The 15,614-nt window shown below is 36.8% G+C and overlaps 9 protein-coding genes across 9 annotated transcripts; 6 read left to right on the top strand and 3 right to left on the bottom strand.

Moving 5' to 3' along the window:
- Nucleotides 1–14: 14 nt before the first annotated feature.
- Nucleotides 15–734, top strand: C9374_005913 (uncharacterized protein; the record flags this gene model as incomplete). The annotated part of the gene is made up of 1 exon (XM_044695716.1): nt 15–734. The coding sequence occupies one exon, from the start codon at nt 15–17 to the stop codon at nt 732–734; it is 720 nt and encodes a 239-aa protein (XP_044547800.1).
- A 182-nt stretch (nt 735–916) lies between these two features.
- C9374_005912 (uncharacterized protein) lies at nt 917–2,644 on the bottom strand (the record flags this gene model as incomplete). The annotated part of the gene is made up of 1 exon (XM_044695715.1): nt 917–2,644. One exon carries the CDS (start codon nt 2,642–2,644, stop codon nt 917–919), a length of 1,728 nt encoding a protein of 575 aa, XP_044547799.1.
- Nucleotides 2,645–3,041: 397 nt separating this feature from the next.
- C9374_005911 (uncharacterized protein) lies at nt 3,042–4,713 on the bottom strand (the record flags this gene model as incomplete). The annotated part of the gene is made up of 5 exons (XM_044695714.1): nt 3,042–3,388; nt 3,457–3,687; nt 3,779–3,942; nt 4,036–4,161; nt 4,274–4,713. The coding sequence occupies 5 exons, from the start codon at nt 4,711–4,713 to the stop codon at nt 3,042–3,044; spliced, it is 1,308 nt and encodes a 435-aa protein (XP_044547798.1).
- A 383-nt stretch (nt 4,714–5,096) lies between these two features.
- C9374_005910 (uncharacterized protein) lies at nt 5,097–7,385 on the top strand (the record flags this gene model as incomplete). The annotated part of the gene is made up of 1 exon (XM_044695713.1): nt 5,097–7,385. One exon carries the CDS (start codon nt 5,097–5,099, stop codon nt 7,383–7,385), a length of 2,289 nt encoding a protein of 762 aa, XP_044547797.1.
- Nucleotides 7,386–8,492: 1,107 nt separating this feature from the next.
- C9374_005909 (uncharacterized protein) lies at nt 8,493–9,776 on the top strand (the record flags this gene model as incomplete). The annotated part of the gene is made up of 1 exon (XM_044695711.1): nt 8,493–9,776. One exon carries the CDS (start codon nt 8,493–8,495, stop codon nt 9,774–9,776), a length of 1,284 nt encoding a protein of 427 aa, XP_044547796.1.
- A 235-nt stretch (nt 9,777–10,011) lies between these two features.
- Nucleotides 10,012–10,872, top strand: C9374_005908 (uncharacterized protein; the record flags this gene model as incomplete). The annotated part of the gene is made up of 2 exons (XM_044695710.1): nt 10,012–10,025; nt 10,086–10,872. The coding sequence occupies 2 exons, from the start codon at nt 10,012–10,014 to the stop codon at nt 10,870–10,872; spliced, it is 801 nt and encodes a 266-aa protein (XP_044547795.1).
- A 317-nt stretch (nt 10,873–11,189) lies between these two features.
- Nucleotides 11,190–12,821, top strand: C9374_005907 (uncharacterized protein; the record flags this gene model as incomplete). The annotated part of the gene is made up of 4 exons (XM_044695709.1): nt 11,190–11,543; nt 11,620–11,890; nt 11,967–12,299; nt 12,433–12,821. 4 exons carry the CDS (start codon nt 11,190–11,192, stop codon nt 12,819–12,821), a joined length of 1,347 nt encoding a protein of 448 aa, XP_044547794.1.
- A 234-nt stretch (nt 12,822–13,055) lies between these two features.
- Nucleotides 13,056–13,831, top strand: C9374_005906 (uncharacterized protein; the record flags this gene model as incomplete). The annotated part of the gene is made up of 2 exons (XM_044695708.1): nt 13,056–13,459; nt 13,513–13,831. The coding sequence occupies 2 exons, from the start codon at nt 13,056–13,058 to the stop codon at nt 13,829–13,831; spliced, it is 723 nt and encodes a 240-aa protein (XP_044547793.1).
- Nucleotides 13,832–13,925: 94 nt separating this feature from the next.
- Nucleotides 13,926–15,556, bottom strand: C9374_005905 (uncharacterized protein; the record flags this gene model as incomplete). Its single annotated transcript, XM_044695707.1, has 3 exons — nt 13,926–14,608; nt 14,786–15,167; nt 15,224–15,556. 3 exons carry the CDS (start codon nt 15,554–15,556, stop codon nt 13,926–13,928), a joined length of 1,398 nt encoding a protein of 465 aa, XP_044547792.1.
- Nucleotides 15,557–15,614: the final 58 nt, after the last annotated feature.

The following is a 15,614-nucleotide window of genomic DNA, read 5'->3' as shown; positions in this document are numbered from 1 at the left end:
AAGAAATTTCATTAATGGCTATCAAAAGAGATGGATCTGCAATGGCCCACATTTCTGACGATCTAAAGCGAGACAAAACCTTTATATTACATGCTGTTCATGAAAAGAGACACGCACTAATGTATGCATCAAATGATTTGAAAGGTGACAGAGATGTGGTCATGGAAGCCATACGATGTCATGGTGATGCTATTCAATACGCATCAAACGATGTGAAGATGGACAAAGAAATGGTATTGGCAGCTGTACGAAAAGACGGTCAGGCTCTGCAGCATGTTGATGAGGTGATGAGAAGCGATCCAGAAATTGTTTGGGAAGCTATCCGACAAGACAATTTTGCGTTGAGATATGTTTCTGAGAAACTTATGTGTGACAAACAATTCTTATTGGATGCTGTCAAACTTGGATGTAGAAATATTCTGCGATTAGCAAACACACCAAAAGAACTTGCCAATGACAAAGAATTTATGTTAAACATTGTCCAACTCAACAGTCTTGAAATAGTGGGATCTAGTTATGCTTGTTGTGATAAGGAAATCATGTTAGAAGCGGTGAAGAACAATGGAAATGCATTACAGTTTGCAAGCAAAGAATTGAAGAAAGACCCAGAACTTGTTTTGGAAGCTCTCAAATGCAATGGATATGTTTTGGCATACAGTGATGAATTGTATCGAGAAAGAATGGATAAATGTTACAATGGAGCCAGTTTGGGAAGTGCCATCTCAGAAGAGTAGCGTTACTTTAAATTGTAGTAAGCACTGACAAGGACTTATTGAGTTTATTTCTCGTCCTTCCATTCTGAATTCGTTGTAGTTTGCAGTTGAGAGAGGTTTATGCAATTTGTAGAACGAGTAGCGCTGTTGTTTAAAGTTAAACTTGCTTAAATACACTTAAATTTTGATCATTTTCCATTTATTTACAACTGTACACATCGTTTACCTTGTAAAAATTGTAAAATTGAGCTAGCCATTGCAGTGGAGGGTTGTGACGACCTCACAGATTTTAAAGAAGAACCTGGGTATTGTTTTGGAATGAGATTTGCAAACTTCTTAACCATGTCATTATCATTGTTGCTTGCATGAGAGAACTGAGGTTTCTCTTTGAGCTTGTCTCGAAGTAGCGCATTTTCTTGTAACAGTCTTTGATTTTCTTCCTCTTTGAGCTTGAGAAGATGTAATAACTCGTCCTCTCTTGTCTTGAATTGAGTTGTGAGTTTTTCGATCTGAGTCTCGTAATTGGTCCTTGTGTGAGTCAACAATTGTTGAGTGGACTCGATGGTGAGTTTGAGGGAGATTATTTCTTCCGTTCTTCTTGTGACTATGGCTTCCAACTCAATCTTCAATTGATGTTGTCGCTGAAGGGTTTGTTCATGTTCCTTCTTTAACAATTCCATCTTTGTCGTGAAATCAGTTTCCTGTTCAGTCAGTATTTCCTGATATTTTCGTTCCTCGGCTGCACTCAAATTTTGCAATTGATCCTTGAGAGTGACAATCACATTTTCAAATTCCAATTTCTTGCTCTCAAAAGAAGTTCGCAATGGAGTAATAACAGAATTTTCTAAATGTTCCAATTCCTCTTTCTGCTTTTTGAGTTTTTCTTTCAGATTGTCATTTCGAGTTTTCAAATCGCCAATAATGACTTGTGACATGTGCTTGGTTTTGCTCAACTCGGTTTCATACGACTGCTTCAATGTATTCAATTCCTCCTGTAACAATGTCAATTTTTGAAGAGCCTCAGCATGTTCTGCAGTTAAACTTTGAACTCGTTTCTTCAAACGTTGATTTGTTTTTTTCAATGTCTTACTTGATCGATTCGATCCATTCATCAATTCATCTTCATCGTCGTGACCATCTTCTTCATAGCTCTGAATCATTGTATGTCCACGTGTCATCATTCCATCATCGGAAGATGCCGAACTCAAAGTAGAGGCACTTCTTGGAGAAAGAGTTAATGTATGGCTGGGAGCTCTGGAACGAGCACTATTGGTCAAGACAGAAGCTCGATCTTCTAAAATTCCATCTTCCTCAAATTCAATCATGGGTGAAAGAGTGGGTTGTTGCGGTTGTTGAGGATGAATATTAGGCGATGATGAAGATGAGGTTTTCCTTTTTTGGGGAGTTGAGGAATTGAGATGGCAAGTAGAAATGGAGGGAACAGGAGGAGGCGTTGTTTGAGGTAATTGCAGATCATTCTTTTGTACGGAATTTGGTTGTTGTTTCTTCTTCTTTTTCTTGCCATTCATTGAGGAAGAAGGTACTTTTGGTTCCGAGAGATCGGAACGAGTGGTGGTTGGAAGAATAGAAGAAGAGAATTGCTGCTGCTTTTGGTCTCGTTGTTTCTCTTCCAAGGTTACGAGATGAATTTTACGTGATGGAGCCAATGCTGTTGTTGTTGTTGTTGTTGAAGTAGAAGATGAAAAGAATTGAGGAGAAGTATTAGTAGTGCCTGCCAAAACTTTGGAAGAACCAAACGATGATACAGTTGTTGTTGTTGATTTGGTGGTGTTCATCGTAGAGGAGTTGGCAGTGTTTGGTTTTTGGTTGGTAGAGCTCGATGAAATACGAGAAGAGAGTGATGAATTCAATAACAAGGAGGCTGGTAATGTAATGGTTGGTGCTTCTGGATGATTCTTTTGAGAAGGCATGATGATGATTTGGGAAGGATTCGGAAGAAGGACAATACAAGAAGGATTGGGAAGAGGATTCTCGCTATTAAAATACAAAAAGCTCTATGATGAATGTATGTTTTATAATGTGAATCTGTTGGATTATTGTACTACTGCTGACTAGTGAAACACAAAATGCAACAAGGAACGCACAGGGATTGGAAAGGTATCTGTTGTTGTGAGGTTTTTTTTTAAGAATAGAGAGAATCCCGAAAGAGGACAAAAAACTTTAAAAATGTAACGGAATGTCACATTTCTCACTGAAACTTTTTCATGTAACGTGTTTGTGAGGCGGGATGGACTTGTTCTTTATTTGTGAATGGGATCATGACAAAAATTGGCTCGTTATTGAACATCAACAATGCAATAACACACCTCAGAGTTGAGGTGGCACGTACCCTCTCGAATTGTAATTTGGAACGAGTGGTTCAGTATCAGAGCCATGATGAAAGGAAACATCGCCAATATGTGGAGGTAAATTTAAGCTTGTTCTTTGATTGGATGGGAGGAATGGATTTTGATTGGCAGTGTTGGCGTTATTGGTGATGTAATAATTATTATTATGGTAAGGTTGCGACGACGATGCTTGATAATAAGGTGAGGTCATCATGGAGGTAGAAGGTTGACCAAATGAAGGTTGTTGTTGAGGTTGTTGAGGTTGTTGGGTTGAAAGGATGGCATTGGTTGAGGCGAAGTAAACATATTCGTTGGGAAATCTTTCAACTGATCGCTCGTGTTAAACGTTCGACAAAATGTGTTGGGGCCTCCGAACGATTGGAATCCGTAAGCACCTCCCATGTACATGTTAGGATCAACATTATTGTCCACTTGACCATCACTGAAGGGATAATAGGACAATTCCTTAATGAATGTATATTCTTGAGTGTCACAAATATTATTGAACCACAACGTATAGGCCCATCCGAGGAAAAAGAGACAGAAAAATTGATACCAGAAGGGAGTGGCAATTTTTGGAATTTTCGATTTTGGATTGGGTGTGAGAAGGGAGCTTTCAAAATCCTCTGTCATTCCGTAAAGCGTTGCAACAAGTGTACCATAGTTCAATAATATTATTACTCAATTTTGTAGAAAATTGTGACATTAACAACCTACCAGTTCCCCAAAATTCTGCATAGTCCATGTGTGTGTCACGATTTCTGTTTGCAACATAGATGGCAACACGTTCTTCATCGAGAATTTTCTTGGTTTCTTCATCAGTAACAAACACCCTTTGATCCATGTCTAATTTAATAAATGATTTTGATGTTTCCTTAACACTGGTGGTAATTTATTACCAAAAGTTATTGAAAAAAGTCATGAAAGTGTCAAATATACAATGCTACTCGAGTATGGGAATAACAACAACTTACGCAAATGGAGGTGAAAAATCTCTATGAAACTCGAATGGCATTTGTTTGGAATCTGTATGGGTGGTTACTCTCACAGATCGTGTTTCAGTTTTTAGTTTTCCATGAGCATCTGTCGTGGTATGAGTTCTAGAGTTAAGAGTCCAATGAGATTCACAGAAATAATAATTTTCATGCAATAATTTTCATACATCATACACATGATCATGCACATGTAATAATCCTAATAAAAAAAACATACCTCGTTTCATAGTGATAACAGGAAACATGCAATTCAATAATAGGCTTATCTCTAATGGTTTTCTGTACAATTTCATGAATCTTTTGATTCACATTAAAATTGGTCAAGTAACTATAAGTGGGACTCATAAATATGCTCGGAATGTAGAAAATCAAACAGACCAACAAGATGGGATATATAAACGCTCTAGGCATGATTTTTACAAACACATCTCCATCGGGATAAACAAAGAACTCACAAATGATTTGAGAAAGAACAAGGATCCAAATAATAATACTCAACACCATGATGAAATAAACATTTCCGTAAGGATTGCACATGGCACGGAACGAGGGTCTCCTTCCAGCATAGGGTTGATTGCCATTGTGGTTACCTCCGAACGCACCTCGTAACTTGACCGGCTGGCCATTCACCAACAGAGAGAAACCACCTCCAAGCATTTTTTAAAGATGATGAAAGCTCAGTTGAGGTTTTCTTCCAAGAATTTGTGGAGAATGAAAAGATAACTCCGAACTGGAGGGCAGTTTTGATTGGTGTGGCCATGGTTGGTGGAGCGTGAACCACCAATCAATATTAACAAACTGTGTTTCAAAATGCATGCAACTCGCCAAAAGAATACAAGGACTTCAAAGTATCTCAAACCGAGAAGATTTGTTTGGAATTTTCACTTGTGTTGCAACAAACACACGTCCAAACAACAGTCACCCTAATTCATTTTTCAAAGCTGTGAAATTCAACAATGAGCTGCTGTCAAGTGTCAAAAGAATACCAACACAAGAATTTGAACAAAGACCATAAAAAAAATACTCAACGAGCCATCGTCATGATCGTACGTTCCAACCTCAACGCTCACGTTATTTGTCTCATTCTTTCAAGATTACATCATACTGAAAATTCAACCGAAGCCATTTCATTGATCACTAATTTTCTCTCACACACTCAGAACATTGATTTTCTTTCTGTATATTCCACACAAGCAGAAAACACAAATTCTCCATTGACATCCGTACCAACAACAACAACACCAACTAAACATGAAAATTCTTTCATGCTTGCTTGTACTTTGCAATATTGTAAAGAATGTTTAAATGAAATGATTCATCGAATGAATAAGGATCCGACATTAAAGTTGGATCTGGATTATGTGAAACAGCTGTTGAAACCACTTCAAGAATTTGATGTTTTTCTTTGGTTGACAACAAAGCAAGTGGTACAAAAACAGTTATCCATGTCATCGCAAGAACATATTAACTCCTCACAAGAACCACAATATCAACAGAACAGTAGCTCGATACCTTTTCCTTCACATGTCATGACAAGACAACAAGGACCAACTTTGTTACCGCATTTACTCAACATGTCCAAGATGAAACAAATGGAACATGATTCGCTTCTTAAAGAAATTCACCAACAAACTACCCTGATTCCGCAATTACTGTCCATGAGTGAAAGGTATCAGAAAGATCAGTTAGAGAAGAAAGAGAAAGAGATTGAAAGTTTGACAGAAATGCTCTCCGAAGCCACAACAAGATCAAACCTCCTCGAACAGGCCCTTGTTGATATGGAGAAGACTTTACACAAACAACAACAAGAATTCTTGACACAAATTGAGAAACAACAGATAGAAATTGAAACATTGAAGAAAAATTTGCACAACAAGGAATCAGAATTTGATCACGCTACAGTGTTAAACAACTCTCATGAAAATTCCAAAATCCAGTTGGAACATCAAGTTGAATCATTGTCTCAAGAACTCCAAATTGTGAAGGAATCATTGAATTGTGCGAGAAACGAAAACGAGAAATTAACTTGTCAACATCATGATACTGTCAAAGAGCTAGAGGAACACACAAACATTGCTACACAGCAAATTCAAGAGTTGACCAAAGAGAAGGACAGCTTAGCACATGCGATGAATGAATTAAGACACACGTTGCATGAAAAAGAAGAGCTAATCAAATACCAAGAATCTCTTTATAAGCAGTTGCAAGAGAAGGTAATATCAACCACCATAGAATTGATATCTAAAACGAAGGATCACGAACACTGTCAACAACAAGTTGTTCGTTTAGAGAAAGAGTTGGATCACTTGACCGAATCGAAAGAAAAACTTTCAAAGGAGAAGCAACAACTGTCAGAGGAGGTCAAGAATATCAATGGTAATCTCAACGCAAAATCCATCGAGTTGACTGAATTGAACGAAAAGCTCGAAAAAGTGAAAAGCATGCTAAAGGAAGCATATACAACACAGTCCAATCTGAAAACCAATTTCGAGAAAGAAAAGCAAGAGTTGTTATCGAAGGTCGAGAATCTTGAAGAAGAAAAGAACAAGCTTGCGTCTATGAATGAACTATACGAAAAATCGAAAAACATGTTGAAGGATGCCTTCATCAAGGAATCAAAACTCAAATCAGATTTTGAACAAGAAAAGCAAACACTCTTGAAACGAATCAATACTCTCGAACAAGAGCTCAAGAATACCCCAAAGAGTGCTCCGCCATCTATTCAAGTAGACACAGTACCAACTGTGCCACACACTTCCGCAACAGCAAATATTGAGGAAGGATTGTCACCTGCGTTGAGCGAAGCCTCGTCCGTCACTTCAACCAAGTCGTACGTATTTGTCCAAGAACTTGAAGATCTACTTGACAGCGTTGAGGATGGTTCTGTAACAGATCTAGAATTTTCAGCAGTGTATTGTGACTTTAAAGATCTGGATCGTCAGCAGCTGATTGATGTTGGTGAAGTGATTGAGATATCATCTCACTTGAAGAGCTTGGATATTTCTAACAAGGGATGTGATGATGCGTCTGCCAAGACCATTTTCTCAGCACTTACTAAGAACGAGCGTATCACATCAGTAGACATGTCAAACAATACGTTGATCGGTGACGGCTCACTTCCAGAATTATGTAACTTGCTTGAGAAAAATAAGAAGTTGCAGAGCCTTAAACTTATGGGCACATCTTTCTCTGCCGATGGCACGAGAAATATCCTCTCTTCACTCTTGACCAACTTTTCTCTTCACACCTTCAACTTGAATATTTACTGCTTGAACGAGGATGAGAAGGCCAAGTTTAAAAATCATCTCAAAAACAATAACAAACATTAAGCTTATGTAGATAGTTCCAATAAACGAAGACCCTTAAATTAATTTTTTCGATAAATCAATAATGACGTTCTTAATATTATTTAAATGATTGTTTTCAACACATCCTTTTTATTTCTCAAGTAAGGACAAAATCTCGTGCATATACTCCTTGTAGTGTTTGTACTAAAAAAGTCATCGAAAGAAGAGTGGTTATTATTCAAGATGGTCATATTCAAATCGTTTTGAATCATGAAAAGCTTCTTTTTTTCCTCATCACTAATTTTCGAACCGGTAGCAATAAATTTGATGAGAGAAAGATTTTGTTGAGCTTACAAGTTCGTTCCTTCTCCTGTAATTCAATTCGTCTCTTCTCGAGTAAATTCTTATTGGAGGATATCCTTTTCACACCATCGAATTCCTTAAACTGCATATGAAGGGATTTATAGACGAAAAAAACTTGAACAGTTTTGTGAGCTGTTACAAAGTTGGAGGTTAAAAAACCTAAGGATGATGATCCCCAAAGACCGAAATATCTGATAAAACTAATCATTTTGAATTTGGTCTCGAAAAATATCAAGCTACAAAAAATTATGGCTCTGTTGATGATAAATTTAAAAGAGATTCATGGAATTATTTCTATTACATAGCAGCCAAATAGCTCTTTCACTCAGGTTCATTCGCCAAGCCAACCTTTGTTGCCAAAAATTGAGTGACCAAGCCAATGACTACAACAATGGATGGTTCAAAGACAGCCAATAACAGCACAAAGCCAACGGATTCTATCACAACTGCAGTGAAACCAGGGACATCTTTAGTTCCAAAAACAAAGCATGCAAAAAAAATGGCGAAAAAAGACGATCTGTTCATCGAGTTTCAAACTAATCTCTCATCAGGGTCGTCATTCAAGAAACAAAAATTAACTCCAACATGGATAAATGATGATGAAAATGTTCGGATGATCCTTGTTGATTTTTCAACTTGTTTATTTCATCATGATGATGAAAATTATGAACACACTTGGAATGAAGAATTGTTATTGAAAAAGAAATTCTCATGGCAACAAGAAGGAAAAAAGAAATGGCTTTTGAATCGGGAATTAAAATTTAAAACTTCTTTCCTGTTGAGTTTATGAATGATCATGAATTTGTGTTGAATCATTTCAAAAAGTATGGATATGGATTGAAATTTGCATCCACACAATTAAAACGAGATCGAGATTTTGTTTTGAAAATGGTTCAACAAAAAGGTTCAGAGTTACCGTTTGCAGATAAACATTTTCGCAATGATAAAGAAGTGGTATTGACAGCCACAAAGGAAAATGATGTATCATTTAGATATGCTTCACTAGCGCTTCAAGATGACAGGGAATTCGTGTTAAAAGTTGTGAGACAGAATGGAATGGCTCTTAAGTGGCACCATAAACTGGGAAATGACAAAGAAGTTGTGCTCACTGCTGTCAAACAAAATGGAACTGCATTGCAATGTATCGAATATGACAGCTCACAAAATTCAGATTGGTATGAAACAGTTGCATTAGAAGCAATCAAACAAAATAAGAATGCACTTCTATACGTTTCCAAAGATTTCCTTCAAAATCAAGATTTCATGTTACAAGCTCTCAAATTAATATTTCCAGATGAATTGGAAACCTCATGCTCTTTTGATTATTCATCGAAAGAAATCATTATGAAGATCATTCAAGAATTTGGACTTTTACTTGAATTTGTGTCAAGTGAACTCAAAAGTGATCGTGATATAGTTTTGAGTGCAGTTAGAAATCATGGTCGTTCGTTGGCATTTGCTTCTAACGACTTGCAGAATGACAAAGAAATTGCATTAATGGCTGTTCAACAAGAGGGTAGGGCATTACAATTTGTCTCTTCAGATTTGAAAGGAGACAAACAAGTGGTGTTGGCTGCTGTGAATCAAAATGGATATGCTCTTGGATATGCATCAGAAGAGTTGAGGAATGATCGAGAAATAGTCTTGACTTCAGTAACTCAAGATGGATATTATTTGTATTACGCTTCAAATGAGATGAAGAAAGACAAACAAGTTGTGTTGACAGCCGTAAAACAAAGGTGTGGCGCCATTAGATTCGCAGATGATGAATTGAAAATAGACGAAGAAATTGTGATGGAAGTCATCAAACGAGATCTCAATTGTCTTCGTTATATTTCAAAGAAATTATTTTGTGACAAATCATTCTTGTTGAAAGCAGCAAAGTTTGTTGGTAACACACTTCTACAATATACACCCAAAGAAATTACAGACGATCACGAATTTATGGTGAAACTTCGAGAAGAAATCAAAAGATCTGGATATGTTTCAGAGTATGATGAGGAATTGTATCAAGAAAGAATGGAATACTTTTATTATGGAGTGTATTTGGGAACAATTCGAAATCACTAACAGCAATTCCAAGCTGAGCTCTGCTGGTTTTGTCTCTCTGGCATGGCTTGAAATACAAAATCTTTCCTGCGTTCGTCTGAACAGTCGAACTTTATTGAGGTTTTGCCTTTTGGATTGAATGAAGTTTTTGAGGTGTTAAATAACACGAGTTTGGTTTCTTGGAAACCAAATGGTTGTGTGTCTTCTATCCAAGGTTGATAAAGGATGATCTATAAGGAACCATTTTGACACCTCCATGCAAGCTTCAAGGTAGATAAATTGTCAATTTATCCATTATTGTTATTATTAACTATCATTCAATCATTATAGAACCCAATTACACGCGCACAAATATGATGCCATGACAAACGTAGAGCCACTATCTAATGACGGTTCTAAAACAGACAAGAATACTGCAGATTTAGAAAAACAAGGAAGAATTTCACTTGCTCCTCATGTACAAAATGGAGGTAATTTGGAGAACAGTAATACAATTCCTCTCTCTGCACGAACTCCAAAGAGTTCCAAATATGAAAAAAACTTTGGAAATGAAGTGGCTGAAATGATTTTCTCTCGAAAACGAGCACCACCGCGAAAAGGCTCATTTGCAAGTTCCCTTCTTCGCAGTTCACCACCACAACAACAAGAAACTGAAGCCAGTCCACGACGAATTTCATGTGTCACAACACCAATAGTTCAAGAAATCCTCTTCTTTCCAATGTTACGGATCCAACGAGTCCAAAGTCTGGTTCAATCAAACACAGAAAGTCCAAGAAGGCTCTTTTCACCAAGTCCCATTCAACAAGTCTTTGCAACGACACTTAATGGTCCTAATACTCCAGCTGCCACATATAGCTCTGGTGATGATGGTGATTCTGAAGTTGAAGATAGTTTGGCATCTCTAATTGAAATAATGAAATTATGCCAATCTGCTTATGACAGCGCTGAAATTGTATTTAGTGTTTACTTTGATGATGCACAATCATTCTTTGAAACTCGAGAACAACAAGAAGAATTTATGGATCAATTTGAAGGTGGTACTTTAAATGTTTGGATTTCTCAAATTGTGCCAAATATATGGATCACACTGTATTTACTCGAGTGTTACAACAATTGAAAAATAATAAGCATTTGAAGATTCTCAATTTGAGTGGAAATGGACATGTCATTTCGAGTGAATCTGTCAAAGATTTACTCACAGAAGGTTCCATTCTACTCGACAAGATTATTCTCAAACAATTCACATCGGTTTGGACACTTGAACAATTAGATTCGATTCGAAATATTTGTAAACGCAAGGCCATTAAACTGGAGCTGTAAATCTTTACAAAAATTTAAGAATATGCATACAAGGGGCAAGATCTTTGCTAGAGTTAAAAACCCCCGAGTGATAATTGTTGTAAAGTCAATTTAAAGAAAGATCAACTTTAAAAAATGTCAAAACACACAGTTGTTCCTTCCTCTCAAATCATCGCATCCTCAGGGGAACAAACTACTCATCAACTCATTGAATTCATAACACAACAAAATCCGAGTGTATCTGGATTTATTAAAATCTTGGCTCGGAGAGATTATATCTACGCAATAACGTATCCCGATCATGAAATATATTGCACTCAACTCAAACACTGGATCAACAACACTTCATCAAGTTTAATGTTTGATCCGTTAGAAAAGAATGGTAATGGACTTGAGATTGGATTGAAGCGAGCATATTTTGTTGCAGCCTCGTATGATGCATGTTTTATTTTGGTGGATCGGATTGTTGATGGAATTGTTATGCCTGATGTGAGTATCTTCAGTAAACAATGTTCTTTGGATGTAATTTATGAATCCATTGATGTAACGTAAATTTTGGAACAAGTTGAGAGAGGGATATGCCACTCATGAGCTACCCAATGGGGAATGCTACGAAATTCCAAAGCGATCATCTGTTGTCTGCTTGCAAATCGGACGTAACACGGATGTGTCAACCTATTGCTCTGAATTGGTCAATCTGAGCTCTAACGAGAATCCAAAATTTTGGTTGAGCGGTATTGAGAATGCGCTTAGAAAAGATGAATTCATCACTTATATGGCATGTGCTGCTAATACTTTAGTATTGGTGACAAATCATGGAAGATTAATTGTTGGAGGTAAGTATCATGGAATATTATTTTTGACCATGAAATAATCATCTCCAATTTAACGCGTAATGTTGTAAAAAAACAGGATCCAATGGATTTGGAGAATGTGGATACGGTGAAAAAAGATCCTTTTCTGCAACAAGTCCCCATCCATTCTGTGAAGAAAATCCACATGTAAAATTTTGTAAAGTTGCCTGTGGAGATCATAACATTGTTGCTCTCACTCAGTGTGGACGCATTTACGTATGTGGATATAATTCTACTTGTGAATTAGGCATATCAGACACTGGAGATCAGAAAGAAATTAAGGAAAGTGTGGGTTTTGCGAAAATTACACATTCAGATCCAGCCATTGATGTCGCTTGTCATTATTATGGAGTGATATTTTTGACAAAAAGTGGTTCAGTTTTTGTTTCTGGTAAGTATTTTCGCTCATATACAAGCAATGTTATACGATATTGGCCATTATGAATACGTACATTGTTACAATCCTTCAATCAATTATTATTCCTTAACACACTCAAAATTTGGTTTTATTACGACTTGCTCAGGAGGATCAAACAAATCACTCACTCAAATTACACTCCCTTATCAATACAACGGCACATTATTCAATGTTGTGAAATCAATTGGAGCTGGTAGTCAGTCATTTATGATTTCATTGACCGACTCCAACCATTCAGATTATTTATTGCTCACAGTTTCAAGACAATCAAATTATGCTTCTCCCATTGAAATGCACAAAGAATTCTTTCGATCTATTTCTCCAAATACACAACGAATAGACGTGACAGGAAGTGATCACATGAGTTATATTAGCTACGTTCAACAACGAGCTGTGATTGCTGGTACGACACTCCAGAAGCAATTAACAAAGCATCTCACAGATTGTTATGAGGAAAAATCATTGTCAGATATTGACATGATATTTTTCGTTTAAGGGCCAAAAATTCGAAGAAGAAGGAAATGTCGATGGTTGCAGCTTTTACAAGAAGAAACAGATCTCGATCTAGCCCTGTGAAAATGGCTGTACAAGTACAATTTCCATTTTAGGTTTTCCTGATCCAAACATTTCCACAAACGGTTTTGAATTTTTGTCAAACTTGGAATTTTCAAAATGATATTTGTTCACAAAAACAAAACCATTGAACCCACAACAACAACAACAACATTCATGAAACTACCATTCTCTATTGCACTGCTCTTATTACTTTTCTGTCATTTCACCTTCTCTCAACAAGTCACTTCCTTTCTTTCCTTCCATCCCTCAACTCGGCGATTCAATTCATCCATTGTAGTCCAAGGAACTGGTAAAACCTCCGTGGCAGTCACCCAAGCAGATTTCTACATTTCTGTTGAAGCACAAAAGACCACTGCTTCTGAAGCTCAACAAGAAGTTGGAACATCCTCTGCACGAATTATGGAAACATTACAACAAATGGAACATGTCTTTAAATTGAGAACTTCTTCCATTACATTATATCCAGTGTATGAATATCATGCAAGCACGGAAAGGACACAACGCAGTGGATTTCGTTCATCCAATAGCATTGAATTTAGTGTGAGTCGTTGGAAAGTGTTGGTGCAGTGTTGGATAAATTAGTGGAATTGGGAGTGACACAAATCCATAGTATGAATTTAGTGGCCAATGATACTGAAATTGAAAAGGCAAGAGATCGATCGTTGCAATTGGCTGTTCAAGATGCCATGACCAATATGAATAGTGTGTTGAGTGCTCTCTACGATTCTGTGTCTTTGGAACATGTCAAGAATCGATTGGAAGTTACAAGCATTAATATTCGAAGAGAAAGTCTCCCAATTCCTGTGAGGTATTCAGGAGAAGAAGAGGACGTGCACGTGAACCATCTGCTGCTCAATTCCTGTCGTAGGAGGCGACATGACTGTTCGTTCGTATGTGTCATTACGGTTGCGATATTGATGACGACATGACGTCAACAAAGTTATCATTTTGGGGATCATTAAACAAAATATTATAAATCAAAAACCTGTTGCACAACCTTTTACAAATAAGCATTAAGGTCTTTTAAAAACCTCCTTGATTGCCAAACACTTGTTGGATTTGTGAATTAAACCCATTCACAGGTACAATCCAATGTGGTTTGTTGGCACTCAACCAATTCCAAATAATTTCTGCCTCAATCTTGTCAGCAAAATTAATGCTTGTGTGAAAACCATCGAATGGTTCAATCAATAAATAAGGTGGAATTTGATGTTGTTTGCAATATTCAAGCATTTGAGGAAGTGGGAAATCCATGTAACCCAATTCAATATTTTTCAATTTGACAGTTTGTGAAATTTTGTTTGCGACTTGAGATAATTCTGATGCTCGTTGAGAAGTGGCATTTCGAGTGGCTTCATCAGGAGTCAACCAAGTTTGACATGGATTTGCTCCTGAACATGTCAAAAAGTGATACAGACCTTCATAGGTCACTCCAAGAGGATGAATTCTGTTGTGCATTTCATTCCATAAAATTCTTCCATCGACGAGTCCAATCAATAACAATTTGCTGTTGGGTGGAGAACGAGCATCGAGGAGAGTCAAACCCTTCATGAGACGTTCTTCAAATTGTTGAGGAGTGGTCATTTCTTGTAAAGTGTCTTTACACACGTCATTTCCAATATAAGCTAAAAATCCAATAAATGGTAAAGATTGAGGAGTCATGGAAAGACCATCCAATTGATAACCAGCAAAGTTCTCAATTTTACCTGTTCGCAGCATTTATATTGATCATGATAATTTTTTAAAGTTTCAACCAGTCATGAAATTTCATTCCAATAACAAAGTTCACAGTTCCATTATTCCAGTTCCAATGAATCGTTGATTAAAAAAAAAATATGAAAAAAAAAATAGGAAAAAAAAAATTCCCTAACTCACACACTCACCTCCATTATGTCCAACATTTTGATACTGCCGATGCATACACAAATCACGTTGTCTCATTCTCAAATAAATCGATCCATCTTGTCCAATACTATTCATATCCCATCCAGTGGACCAACATTTTTGTGGCCAATCAAATTCATCTTCCAATAAAAATCCAACATTGGTCATGTTATCCACATCTAAATATTCAGGAGGAATATGAAAACCACTCGATGCAGAATCGCCAAACATAATGACCTGTCGTGTTGCACTACTGCTGTTGTTGTTGTTGTTATTATTGCAATATAAACTTTCATAACTTTTTCCTGTTTTGGGTTCTGTTCCATAAATTCCATTACAATTCATATCCTTGTTGTTGAGATTTTGATCGAAAATTCCTGGCTTAATATTTGGATTGAATCGTCACAGTCCATTCCTCTCCAATCTGCATTTCTCACTAAAAAGTGATTTGCAGGGAAGAAATCTTGATCCTTGTCACTGGCTGGAGTGACAGAATCGGAAAATCCATTTGTGTGAAATGGATCGAAGGATGATTGTTGCATTTCTTTTCTACGAGCCATCACGAGAGAAACTATCCAGGTTTGAAGTGAATGTTTGATACGAGCTCGTTTTTCGATCAATAGTTGAGGATTGTCATTAAATTTTGACTTGACTATATTTGGTAATTCTTTCCAATTCGTCCATGCATTCATTTTCTTGTAGATTCCATACCCTTCATCATTGTCATGTTTTTTTCTCAAATTTGCCAATTCTTGTTGCAATTGAAACATGGATTGATATTTTCGTTTTTCCAAAAACTTTGTTCACTTCCAAAATTGGAATTTCTTG

The sequence above is a fragment of the Naegleria lovaniensis genome, assembly GCF_003324165.1.
Source record: "Naegleria lovaniensis strain ATCC 30569 chromosome Unknown tig025, whole genome shotgun sequence".
In the NCBI taxonomy this organism is placed as follows: domain Eukaryota; phylum Heterolobosea; class Eutetramitea; order Acrasida; family Naegleriidae; genus Naegleria; species Naegleria lovaniensis.
Note: the sequence above shows the minus strand (reverse complement) of the source record. Positions and strands in the feature narration are given on the sequence as shown.